Source organism: Balaenoptera ricei, chromosome 9 (assembly GCF_028023285.1).
Source record: "Balaenoptera ricei isolate mBalRic1 chromosome 9, mBalRic1.hap2, whole genome shotgun sequence".
Lineage (NCBI taxonomy): Eukaryota > Metazoa > Chordata > Mammalia > Artiodactyla > Balaenopteridae > Balaenoptera > Balaenoptera ricei.
In genome coordinates, this window is record NC_082647.1 from 107,228,731 (window position 1) to 107,241,169 (window position 12,439).

Sequence of the window (12,439 nt, forward strand, 5' to 3'; positions counted from 1 at the left end):
CAGGGGACACGGGTTTGAGCCCTGGTCTGGGAAGATCCCACATGCCGCGGAGCAACTGGGCCCGTGAGCCACATCTACTGAGCCTGCGCGTCTGGAGCCTGTGCTCTGCAACAAGAGAGGCCGCGATAGTGAGAGGCCCACGCACCGCGATGAAGAGTGGCCCCCGCTCGCCGCAACTAGAGAAAGCCATCGCACAGAAACGAAGACCCAACACAGCCAAAAATAAATAAATAAATTAATTAATTAATTTAAAAAAAAACACAACAAGATACCACTAAACACCTATTTTGAATGGCCAAAATCCAGAACACTGACAGCACCAACTGCTGGTAGGATGTGGAACAGCAGGAAGTCTCATGCATTGCTGGTGGGAATGCAAAATGGTGCATCCACTTTGGAAGACAGTTTGATGGTTTCTTACAAAATAAACATACTCTTACCATGTGATCCAGCAATTGTGCTCCTTGGTATTTACCCAAAGGAACAGACAATTATGTCCACACTGAAACCTGTATGTGGATGTTTATAGCAGTTTTATTCATAATTATGGAAATGTATAAACACTCGAGATGTCCTTCAGTGGGTGAATGGATAAACAAACTGTGGTACATCCAGACAATGGAATATTATTCAGCACTAAAAGGGAACAGCTCTCAGACCATAAAAAGACATGGAGGAATCTTCAAGGCATACTACTAAGTGAAAGAATCCAATCTGAAAAGGCTATGTATACTGTCTGATTCTAATCATATGACATTCTGGAAAAGCAAAACCACGGAGACAATAAAAGGATCAGCGGTTGCCAGGAGTTAGGGAGGAGGGATGAATAGGCAGAGCACAAAGGATTTTTAGGACACTGAAACTATTCTGTGTGATACTGTAATGGTGGATGCATGTCATCAAACGTTCGTCCAGACCCACGGAATACACACCAAGAGTGAACAGCAATGTAAACTCTGGACTCCGGGTGACTATGAGGTGTCCATGTAGGTCCATCAACTGTAGCAAATGTCCCACTCTGATGGGGGACGTAATGAGGGAGACTGCGCATGTGCAGGGGCAAGGGCTATATGGGAACTCTCTGCACCTTCCTCTCAATTTTGCTGTGAGCCTAAAACTGCACTAAAAAATAAAGTCTAGTAATAAGAAAAGTGCCCCGGGGAGCTCGCTGTCTGGGGGTCTGTGTCACCCTGGGTCCATCTGCGGACTCATTGATCTTTTTAACATTTCCAGCTGGAGGGGCAGGTCGCCCACATTCCCCCAAATGAAACCCAGGCTGTGACATTTACTCCACTGAATTTGGCCATCTTCGGCCTGTGGAGTCCTGGCCCTGCCGCCAGGACACTTGAAGCCCCACCCAGCCCAGCCCTGTGGCGGCTTCTACAGAAGGAAACCTCCTCTGACACAGCAAGGAAAGGAGCCCAGACCGAAGGTAAGAAAGGAAGCCGTGTCACTGAGCCCATCCCTGCCCAGGAACCTGGAGGAGCGGAAAACGCAGTGGGGACTGACCTGCCCCCTGCTTCAGGAGCTCGGCCGCAGAGTTGGCCGCCGTTTGCGGAGAACTTTCGGCTCTTTCCTCCAACGGGTCTGCAGGAAGGAGCAAGAAAACGCAGAAATGAGTCCACCTCCCAGGCAAAGAATGACCATGACAATGTGGATGCTCATGACTGAGGCCCGGACGGTGAAGCACAGGCTCTGCAGAGCTGGGCCTTCCTCCTGCAGACAAGAGCCCAGCGCAGAGAACCATCACCACAGTGCAAGCAAAAGCTGGGATGGCACAGCCCAGCAAAACAGCTTTCTCACGTCCGAATTAATTTATATGAACAATTACATTTTAAAAGGTAAGTCACATTTGCCTGTATTTTAAATTAATCATGTTTCTGGAATATAAGACAATTATGTGAACTTGAGATTGTCTAGGAAAGCGGGGATATGCCTGATCGCCTGCTGTGGGTGCTATTTTTAAAAATCTTTTCACCGTGAATATTTTGAAACAAACACAAAGGTAAAGACAATAGTTCATCCAGCACCTAATGTCAACAATATCAACATTTTGCTGACTTTGTAGAATTATAAAATTTAAATGCAAATGACCTGGAAGGTCTCTGAGTCCAGGCATTTTATAACTTTGAGCTACAGAATCTTGGCTCCAAGGAAACTTTTCACAAAGCCATGACATAAAGACATGACCGGAGGCTGCAGGGGCAGCGGGCCACCTCTTCTTACCTGACCTGGGTGAACTATTCAGGGTTTACCCACAGAGTAGGTGATGGAAAGGAAGTTCTGGTCTGATTTTTCTCAAGGAATCTCTTTGGATTCCAACACCCTGCGGGTGATCCCACACAGAGCCAGAGCGGCCCTCAGGCCCCGGCAGCTTACCTCTATCCGGAATGAGCAGTTTGCAGGGCAAAGCCAAGGGCGTGATGGAATGCTGACACACCAAAGCCGTCAGGCTCCCTGTGAACAGATGAACAGCAAACAGGCGTTAGCACCGCCCTAAATACTGTGTTGCTCAGCCAATTTATCTGCTGAAAGGAGGCTGCTGCAAAGGGTGACCCCTTATATTTTTAGCACCCGACATGCTCCATTATTGTGGGAATTTGTGCAAAACTTCAACGAAGCCATAAGTTCAGCAGACGGCGAAGGGGCAGATAAAGGGAACTGCAGATGATTCTCAGCAAAGACACGTCATTACCAATTCATAAAGAACAAGTCACACAGTCTGCTGAATCTGAGACAGCTCCCACGGGTACCACCAAATCATCTCTGTAAGGTGATGCTTTGCTTTGCTCAAGCTCTGCCTGTGAGCTCATGCCGTCTTTCGGACATGCCTGCAGGGGCGGGAAGGCTCTCGTCTTACAGGGAGCCTGTGCTTCTCTTGTGCCCGGAGGGTGGGGGTCACACTCAGGCCCCTACCTTGTCCACCCTTCTCTGTCCGCCTGCCTGGACCGTACCTTGTGGAATCTGCATTTCCAGTCCCAGCACCGTGCATTTTATTTGCTTAGTTTTGAGAAAGCTTTTAAGAACAATTTCATATCCAGTTTATTTTAGAGACGATAACTGAGGAATCTCTGAATGGGGATGAAAAGTAAATGCTCTGCGTGAAGCCCCAGCGGAGTGATGGCACTGAGCAGACACAACGCGTGCTCGTGGGTTCAGAACGCCAAGTCAGGCTCTCAGCCACTTACCAAAATACGGTTCATTGGAGCACCCTTTCAACCGCACCCCTTTCGGGGTGCACTCGATCAAAAAATGCCGAACGAGTTCATTGGCCAAATCTCCAGCTGTGGTAGAGGTTTAAAAGAAAGAGAAGAGAATTTTTAAAACTGAGATCATGGGAGGATGAGAGAGAGGGAAGGAGAGCCTGGCCCCCGCAGTAGGTTGGCTGCCGAGAACCACTGTAGGAATGGTAGCTGGGCTGCGGGAAGGCTGGCTGAGCACTGCCCGATGGGCAGCTAGAATCCCCTCCAGTGACTGTGCTTAGAGGTGGAGGAGTCCTTAGCAGACAGCCTCAAACACTGCAGAGTTCCCAGGGACGGAAATGAGCAGCTAAGAACTGGGAACATGGACCCCCAGCTCCTTTGCCTCCTACCTAAGAGGAGAACTTAGAAAGACCCAGACACAGCATGATGCCCAAGAATGAATCACTGGAAAGAGCTGGAAGGGTGCCAGTCTTCCTGGGTAAGATTTAGCCAGGAGTCAGGTACACAAGCCCCTCCTGACAGCAAGCCCTCTAATCATATTGCTGCTGCACAGACCTGCGTTCATGCCAGCCCACGAGCCCAAAGAGAAAGTGCATCATGAAAAGCCACAGCATGGCAAACTGTCTGATGGTGGAAAAGTACAGACAACGAACAGAAGAAAAAGAAGTCACTGCACTATGCTAATGAGTCCCGCAGACACTCACATTCACGGTGCGCAGTGTTTCCGCCCTGCCTCATTCAGCACCCTCCCTGGGAACGTGTCTCCATGGGAACGTGTCCCCATGGGAACGCGTCTGCCTGCCGTTACTTCTAACATTTCTGAAGGCAGGACCTGCTAGAGGTGGGTATGGGCCCCACACCTGGCCCATAGCAGGCTTCCCCAGTGATGCTTATTTTAAACAACACTGACTAATATCAACAACATCGGTGTCAGCATTTCACAGGGGCAGTATAGCTGGTAGGAAGGGAAATGAGCAGATTCCATAAAAGGCAGTACTGAATAAAAATGGGGACAAGAACATTGTGCCATTCAGTTGTGGGAGGAAAATGATCCACGGCTTCCAAACTGAAGGCAGACACAGAGTGTGGTCTGGATGCCAGTGGTGAGAAGTGAGTCAGTGGGGGACCCAGCTGCATGTGGATTTGGAGACCAGCACCCCACACATCTGTCGCTGTTCCGTCTCCGGGGTACCAGGGGTGGGTGGTGACTTGCTGGGCTTTTTCCTGGTCAACTGTCCTCTCAGATCTATCCTTAGGCTGTGAAATCCAAAGGCCAAATCCAGGGGCCGGGTGAAGGCAAGGCAACCAGACAAAATTTCACCCAGAGGATGCGCCTGGCAATGTTACATGTCCTGAAGTCTGCTATTCTAATATGCTCTATTTTGTTGCCTTTGCCTGAAGATTGAGACAAAGTGGGCCTTAGAGGCGGGATGCAGGCCTGGAGGTAAGAATTATACACCACCATCTGTGTTTCCAAAAAGATAATGCATGCAGTTAAAAAAAAAAAAAAAAAAGTTTTGGCCTTGTTTTAAAAGCTTCAGCTGAAACCGAGGAGCCCGGGAGCTGCCACGCAATCACTCAAGCTCCCTCATCACCCATCTCTGTCTCCACAGACCCTCAGAGGTTCCAGTCCTGAGACTCTGTTCTGATACAATCATCACTCAGCATGTTTCCAGATACCGCCAAACACCTTACACCCTCCACACTCAGGGCCCAGTCAGCTCTTGAGCTACAAAAGCCTCTATTTAAACCACTGGAAAGCGAGTGGAGCGTTTGGTGGCGCTTCTCGTGCAGAATTCTGGATGCCCTGGGGCCCTCCTTCCAAGGCTCCCCTGTTCTGCCTGATCTGCACAGAGCCTTCTCCCCCTTCACTTCCAGACATGACAATAGCCACGGATCTGGGCTCTGAATCACCTGCCCCTTCTCAGCCTCGCCCCCCCCCCCTTCTATTCACACAACCACTACCTTTGCCCAAACCGACCATCTAAGTTTCCTGAAAACCCCTTGGCCATGCCTGAAGCCGGACCCCTTGGAAACCAAATCTCATTCTTCAAGGTGTAAAACTCACTCCAAGGCAATTTTCTCTAGGAAGCTTTAAGCAGAGATTCCATCCCAGGATTTGGTACTGGGCACAGAGCGTGAGTGAAGCAGGCGAGTGTCGTTTTGTTTAAACACCAAAGGTTCAGAATCTGTGCTTACCCTGATCCACCCTTGCCCCACCCAGGTGAGCCCAGGTGCCCTAGGAAGAGCCATGTAACTTGCCGACATTCCACTCCACAATCTCCATTTAGGGGAAAAGAATCTTTTCCCTTTCCTTAGAGTTTGTGGCATAGTTGGTAAAAAAAAAAAAAAAAAAAAAAAAAAAAGGGCAAGGAGGGCAGGGTGCGATAAAAAGAAAGAAAAGAATAAACCAGAAACCACATATTAGGGGACAGAGAAAGGGAATAAGTGTATTGATTTGTTGGGAACCGAGCTCGTGCCTGAAGGAGAGGTGAGAAAGGACCTGGTGATACTGTATTTGAATGGGTGGTATCAACGTGAGCTCAGGAATTTTTTTAAATGATACATTCCCTAGCTCAGGTCCTAGAGAGAAGGAATGGTACTCCAATAGCAAAGAGCAAACCTAGCGATTAGATCTTGGTTTCTAGATACCGTTCCCCAATAAAAAGAACCAAGGATCTTTAGAGAAATGGCTGGGGCAGGGGAAGTACAAAGTAAGCCTAAAACACGTTTGCTGTTTCAGAAAGCTGGCGTGCTCACGGACTAATGGGGGGTATGTCAGAAGGACAAGGGACCGCTGGAAGGGCCTCACCTAGTCAAATCCAGGATCCTTGGAAACCAAAAAGTAATGGTGGCGATGGATTACAACACACAGGAAAGGGCATGTAGGGGCTTCCCCACAAGGTCGTCACCTATGTTTGGGTACATGCCTGTCTGCTTCATAATAATGCTTACCTGTGCATGCAGGCATCGCAAACTCTTCTATACATGGTTATGTTCATGACAAAAAACATTAAAAAGGTAAGAAGAAGCCTTGCCTGTATTACACGGTATTCGGCTAGTATTTGCCACCTGTGCAGACTGTTGGACCAGAGAGGAAGAAGGCTTTGTCCTTCCCCCTAAGGAAGGATAATCTCATGACTCCAGGCTTGCACTGGCCTCACTTTCAATCCATCAAAATACTCTACTGGGTGTAGGAACAAGAACCGTGTATATAGTATGCCACATTCTATGTAAGAGAAAAGGAAAAACGCATGTTTGTGTGCAGCGGACAGATAGTGAGAAGACACGTAGGGATTTATTATAGATGTCTACCCACAGGAAGCAGGAGGGAACTGAGGCATACAGGGCTGAAAATGGGAGCAAAGATGCCTTATCAGAGGACTTGCTCCATTGTTCTGACATCTGATCACCCATCAAAGCAATAAAAAAAAATTTACAAACAATTAACCTTCCTTCTTGAGCCAAGACAGTACTTACCAAAATACACCCGAAAAAATAAAGAAGAAGAAGAAAAGCTATGAGTGCTGTTCCAGGTCACCCACCATCTCACAGGCACAAAGGTAACTGACAGGCGAGGTGCCACTGAGAAGAGCCAGAGGGACCCACCTTTCTTGTTCAGCTGCAAGACGGAGGGCGGGGGCGTGGCCACCTTCATGGCCAGGCCATAGGCGCCTCGGAAGGAGTGGCTGTCCCTGACGATAAATGACCCGGGTTCCTTGTCCTTCAGCATAGCGATGGCTGCAGAGGGGAACAGAGAGACGTGAGCGTCTGCCGGGGGAGGCCACGGCCTGCCTCCACTCAGGGCCGTGACAAGGGTGAGGGAAGCCTCTGTGATGGCCCGAGGTTTCCTGGGGGTCTGACCGTAAAGGACACAGGGACACAGGGTGACCCGTCCCTTTAGATCACAAAGGTGCTGCCTTCACACACGACTCCTGTGAACCCCGCAGCACCTGTGAAGGCCAAATGAGGACCCCCCCACACCTGACAGCCCAGGAAACCGAGCCTCACTGGCACAGGGGCTGCCACGCACTCCCCGCCGTGGCCCTGCCCTACGTCTCCCCGCGTGGCATTTTTCCTAGAGATTTTAGAAAGTGCGCTTTCAACTTTCAATAGAAGGAAAGAAGTTTCCAATCCCACTTTCTGAAGACTGTGAGTGTACCCCAAAAGTTACTGATTATCTAACGCGAATTCTAAGATTTGCCCCAGGGGGATCGTAGGTGGCCCTCCGTCCCGTGGCTCTGAGGCAGGTGTGGCAGTTATGGCCAATTGTTTCCAGCCTGGACGAGGCTGTGAACCCGTATTCGATGCGGCCGTCCCCAGTCAGTCAGGGCCACGAGCTGCACCTGGCACTGCACCTTCCACCTGCCCCTGGTGAGGCTGGGAGGCATGTCACACTGATTGTCACCTAACAAGAACATCCCTCCCCTTCAAGCTCAAAGTCTGGCTCCCCCAGGTCCCACGCTCAGGATACGGGAAGAAAGAGGGATGGGTGGGTTAGGGTGACAGTAACCTCAAGTTGACGCAGCCCAGACGCCGGCGAGAATTTTCTCTAGTAACCAGAACATCTCTCAGAATGTCTCTTATAAACTTTACATTTTACAAAAAGAAAACCAGGGATTTAAAATATAAGGCACTAGAAAATTATAGCCATGGAAATGCCGCCTTTCTGTAGCGCCCAAGGCGCCGTCTGGAGTAGATGGGGGGCCCGGACATAAACCCAGGAGTGGCAGGAAGCCCCGTCACGCCTCAGGAAATAACCCCAGGAAGCCCTCTGTCCCAGGCCCCCTGTGCACCCGACTCCAGCCCCAATCCCCCGGCATGGCATTTGCTTGGCTGCAGGATGAAACAATTGGTTTCTTGTACACACTCTTCCATGGCACTGCCCCAGTCCCTGCAGGACAAGGCCATAAGGCAGGAGCTTGTACGCTGCCGCATGAAGGGGACGAGAGACAGAAAAGCACAGCGCTCTCCAAGGGGAGCGGGTTTGGTGTGACCCTGGGGGGTGCAAGCCTGACGCAGTGGAGTGAAAGCCCACCTGCTGCTCCAGCAACTCAAGGCCGGGGAGGGGAGGGTGGGTGGACACCACGGGGGACCCCAGGCCTTCGCAGCCGGTTTTGTCTCATAGCATACGGGGGCTGAAGACGTATTATTTTTTTAAAGTAGGGGAAAGATCACTTACAGAAGTTATAGTTTTCAATTGTGATAACCTCACCAGAGCTTTTTCTTTGTAAATCATGATTTTACTTCACTGTGGTGGAAAAAAGCGCCCCAGCCTCATGGGAGGCAGACTTCGGGGCAGCAGAGGGAAGGCCGGCTCTGCTCCGGCCCGTCCTCACCTCCCAGACCTCATCCCTGAAGCCAGGCCAGCTGGGCACAAGGAAGCCGGAGTCTCACGCGCCCGCAGAGGGAGCCTGAGGGCGATGCTGGACTCATTGTCTCCGGAACAGAAATGAGCCCGCATTGAGGGTGTGAGAAGGGGCTCGGGCACACCCACGGGACCCTCATCACCTCTCTCCCTGCAGCTGGTGTTTTCAAGGATTCGAGGGCAGAGGCCTGAGAGCACGGCTGGAACAACCATACTTAATTTCTACTTTACTTTCCTCCTAAGGTTTTTATGTTCACCTTTAAAAAGTCCCAAGGTACTAATCTTGCCATAGTAATATGTGAACAATTGTGCCCCAAAACAGGCTATAGGGCTTTTTTTTTCCCCCTCCTGAATCTCCCTGAAATTTCATTACAGTTTTTCCAGAAAAAGGCATATCCCAGCAGTTACAACAAAACCCACGGATGGTTTTCTTCCATCTGGAGAAGTCGGCACACCCAACAGAACATTCATCTGTGTAGGTGTTGTCTACACAAAATATCTAGAAAATAGAGGAAGTTATGCTTTCGGAGTTCAACTGGAAAAATCAATGCCCAATGCACATATTAGCTATTTTGAGATGGAGTCCACCCCAAAGAAATATTTGTAAATGTGTGGCTAACATTAGACAAATGACGACAGTAATTGCTACCGCCCAGCAGGTGCCACCAAGGGAGGTGCCCTCCACCCAGATCCTCTCCCCCAAACCCCAGGCGGAAGGCTTTCCCATCGCCATTCCGCAGGACCCGCCTAGCGCTCTCCAACCAAGCCCGCCTCTTCGGAAGCCGGAGCCCGGCTGTTCAGTCAGAGAAGGGGGGCGGCCCAGCCCAGCCCTCACCCTGGTCTGCAAGGCTGAGCCGCCAGAGTAGGAGGGTCTGCTCAGAATACTCTAGGGCAGGGTCCCCGACAAGCACTTCTCAGGGTCCGTCGGGCTGGATGAGGCACTGAGGCACTGGAGCTAAGGGCCACAGTCCTGGGGGTTCTTGTGACCAGAGCAGGGAGGGGACGAGGACGGAGCATCTGGCCACAGCAGCGCCTGGAACGTGGGGCGTGCACGGCACAAAGGCCAATTCAGGGCCTCAGAAGCCTCTCCAGGCCAAGCGAGCGCCCCTCATAGGAAATGAGAATAGGCCCATTGAGCTCATGGGGAGAAAGGCACATTCTTACCATTTTTATTATCTGCCTAACTGAGTAGAAGAATTTCAATGACAACGTTGGACAGGGCTGTTTTCCAGCCATTTAACTGTTCACATCCAGGCATTTTTGAGAGACACTCCCCCGGAGAGCAGCTGTGATTTCTTCCCCACTTGCTGAGAGCAGCCCCTGGGGAATCTTCTTTCTGGGTACCCTGGCCAGCATCTGCCAGCCCCAGCCAGTTCCACCGTCATCCTCTCGGAGGGACGTCCGGAAGTGATGAGCCCACAGGCGGCCGTGTCGTCACCTCCAGGGAGGACGGTGGCTCCCGTGAGCGGGGCCAGCACGTCGCAGGGATCCCACGAATTCTGCTGGAGCGAGTGCTGTTCGCCTGAGGGGCTGCCCCAGAGGGACCACCACCGACGGCATGCCAGCGTCCCTCTGGGACGCCTCTTCTATTCGTGTTCTAGTAAAAAGTGACACGCGACTTCACTGCTCAAAAATACTAACCATTCCTCATTTTTGCCAGCTGTCTTCCGATTGTACCGCGCACCCAGAGTTGCTGTGCTGTGTGTGACATGCTGGGCTGAGTCCGCCAGCAGCTTGTCTTTCCAGTGTGACACAGGCAGGTGTGCCCATGAACGGTGTTAGAAAGACACCTCTCCTTCCTCCACTGACCCTCAGGCCAGCGGCTGGGGCCCATGACGTCTTCTCATCACGTCATCACTGGCAACGCTGGCCAGACCTTGGCTGGTGGAAGCCACCAGAAATTACACCCCACACGCTAGAACGATCGTGGCCGGTGCCCATCCCGGCCGGCTCCCTCATCAGGACTGAGCTTTTCCAATAAAAACTTAAAGGTCGTAGCCTTCCCCTCAAGGCGAGTCATGAAGTACAGGCCTTGCTCCAGCTCATCCGTCCCACCCTGATGCCCCCACCCCGCCGTCCTCCTTCCCGGATGCAGAGCCCCTGTCACGCCCACGCACCTTGCTCTCTGGAGATATCTGCCTTGTACCAGAACTTGGATGTGTCTTGGACAAAGTTCACGGACACGTGCTTATCACCTGGATTATCTGCAAAACAGAATTCAAAAACAATAACTGTGAAGGGCGTTTTTCATTGCAAGCTCTCACCTCAAAGGGACCTAGAAATTCAAAGTCCCACCCTGGGCGAGGATGGGGTGCCCTGGGGAGAGCGCTCTCTTTAACTACAGGGGAGAAGCCTGACTCGGAGCAGGGAGGGACTGTTTCGTAACAGAAAACACAAAGACAGCAGGACCCTGCAGCACATTTCAACAGCACGCAGTTAGAGAGACAGGAAGCACACAGAGCAGAGCTGGGGTTGCTTACTCCTGGCAGTGTCTTATTATATCTTTTACATTTGAAACACTTCACAATCAAATTTCAAATGTATTTGTTTAATGTTTTTTTTTTTAAAGTTACTGTCACAGAACACTGGTTCCAAGTCAAAGGGGACAAAAACAGAACCACCACAGATGCGTGCATTTTCTGTTGTCGGAATGAATCTAACGTGAATAAACGCACAAGCCGAGATGAACTGGGAGGCGGCTCTGGATCGGTATTTCGCTTCGGGCTAGTGAGGTGGAAAAGACCCCCTGAAGGCTCTGGATTCTTCTCTCAAGGCGCTGAGCCCAGCCCTAGCACTGGGGCTCACGGGGCAGGCCCAGCTGTAACCCCAGGGTCCTTCCCTGCCCAATTGCACCTGTGAGCACGGGGCGGGGGGCCCTACCCGTGGAGGCGCGCCTACCTGGGGAAGGCGCTGCTCCCTCGGCGGCCTTGGAAAAGTCCGGGAGGATGTTTGGGAAAGGGATGCTCATGGTGCTCCCGCTGTGAGGGCTGGAGAAGCCGCTGGAGGACGGGGACACCGAGCCGAAAGAACGGTCTCCCTCCGAGGCCCGCTTCTTCTCGGGAAGGGGCGGCTGCCCGGGCAGGCTCAGCCCCGGGCCCTGCACGACGGGGCTGTGGTGGCTGCTTTGTCCAGGTGCCACCGTGAGAAAGCTGTGGGACAGGAAGCCGCTGTCGGCAGCCTCAGCTGCTGTCCGCGGGGTGCCGGGGGCCTGGGACGTTCCGTGGGAATTGGCCAGCAAGGCCCCCGGGTCCTCGCCGGGGGGGAGCCCACCTCCTTCGGGGGCAGAGCCGAAGCTCAGGAAGGCCTGGTTGCCCGGGGGGCCCAGAGCTTCCGGCGGCTCCGCCAGGGACAGCTCGGGGCCGTGGAAGGACGTCTGCAGCTCGGCCGGCGGGAAGCGGGGCCGCCCGGGGCCGTCCTTGCCGGGCCGGCTGCTCCCCAGCAGGGTCAGCGTGGACTTGGGGCTGGTCTCCACCCACTGGTGCTCGGCCGAGGAAGGGCTGTTCAAAAGACAAACCGTCAGGGAACGACACGGCCAGGGAGATGCCTGGACGGTAGCAACGGCTCCCACATGACGGGGACGGGGATGGGGAGGCTGGGCGCCGAGGCTCCTCTTGCAGCAGCGCGACGCTCCCCGAATATCTGAACTCAGGCCCGGCCCTTGCAGCCTCCCACTTGACTGTTCACCCCAGATGCTCAGTCTACAGCCTCAGGGACTGGGGTGGGGGGGGAGGTGGTCCGACCCTGCCTCCCCAGCCTGTGTGCCTCTTCCTTCCTCTCTCTTCACCTGGCAAAGTCCCCTCTTCTCTTCAATTCAAGACGTAGCTCAACTGTGTCCTGACCTTGAAGCTGGTGTCCGCGTGTGCACAGG

The 12,439-nt window shown here is 52.4% G+C and overlaps 1 protein-coding gene across 9 annotated transcripts in view; it reads right to left on the minus strand.

The window, feature by feature from the left end:
- Positions 1 to 12,439, minus strand: part of TNS3 (tensin 3) — a 237,493-nt gene that overhangs the window by 14,215 nt on the left and 210,839 nt on the right. For all 9 annotated transcript variants that reach the window (XM_059934302.1, XM_059934295.1, XM_059934298.1 and 6 more), the window contains 6 exons: positions 11,470 to 12,068; positions 10,689 to 10,775; positions 6,813 to 6,944; positions 3,189 to 3,284; positions 2,380 to 2,457; positions 1,510 to 1,587 (listed from right to left, as the gene is read on the minus strand). In XM_059934302.1, coding sequence (XP_059790285.1) covers positions 1,510 to 1,587; positions 2,380 to 2,457; positions 3,189 to 3,284; positions 6,813 to 6,944; positions 10,689 to 10,775; positions 11,470 to 12,068 — 1,070 coding nt within the window. The remainder of the gene's footprint in view (positions 1 to 1,509; positions 1,588 to 2,379; positions 2,458 to 3,188; positions 3,285 to 6,812; positions 6,945 to 10,688; positions 10,776 to 11,469; positions 12,069 to 12,439) is intronic.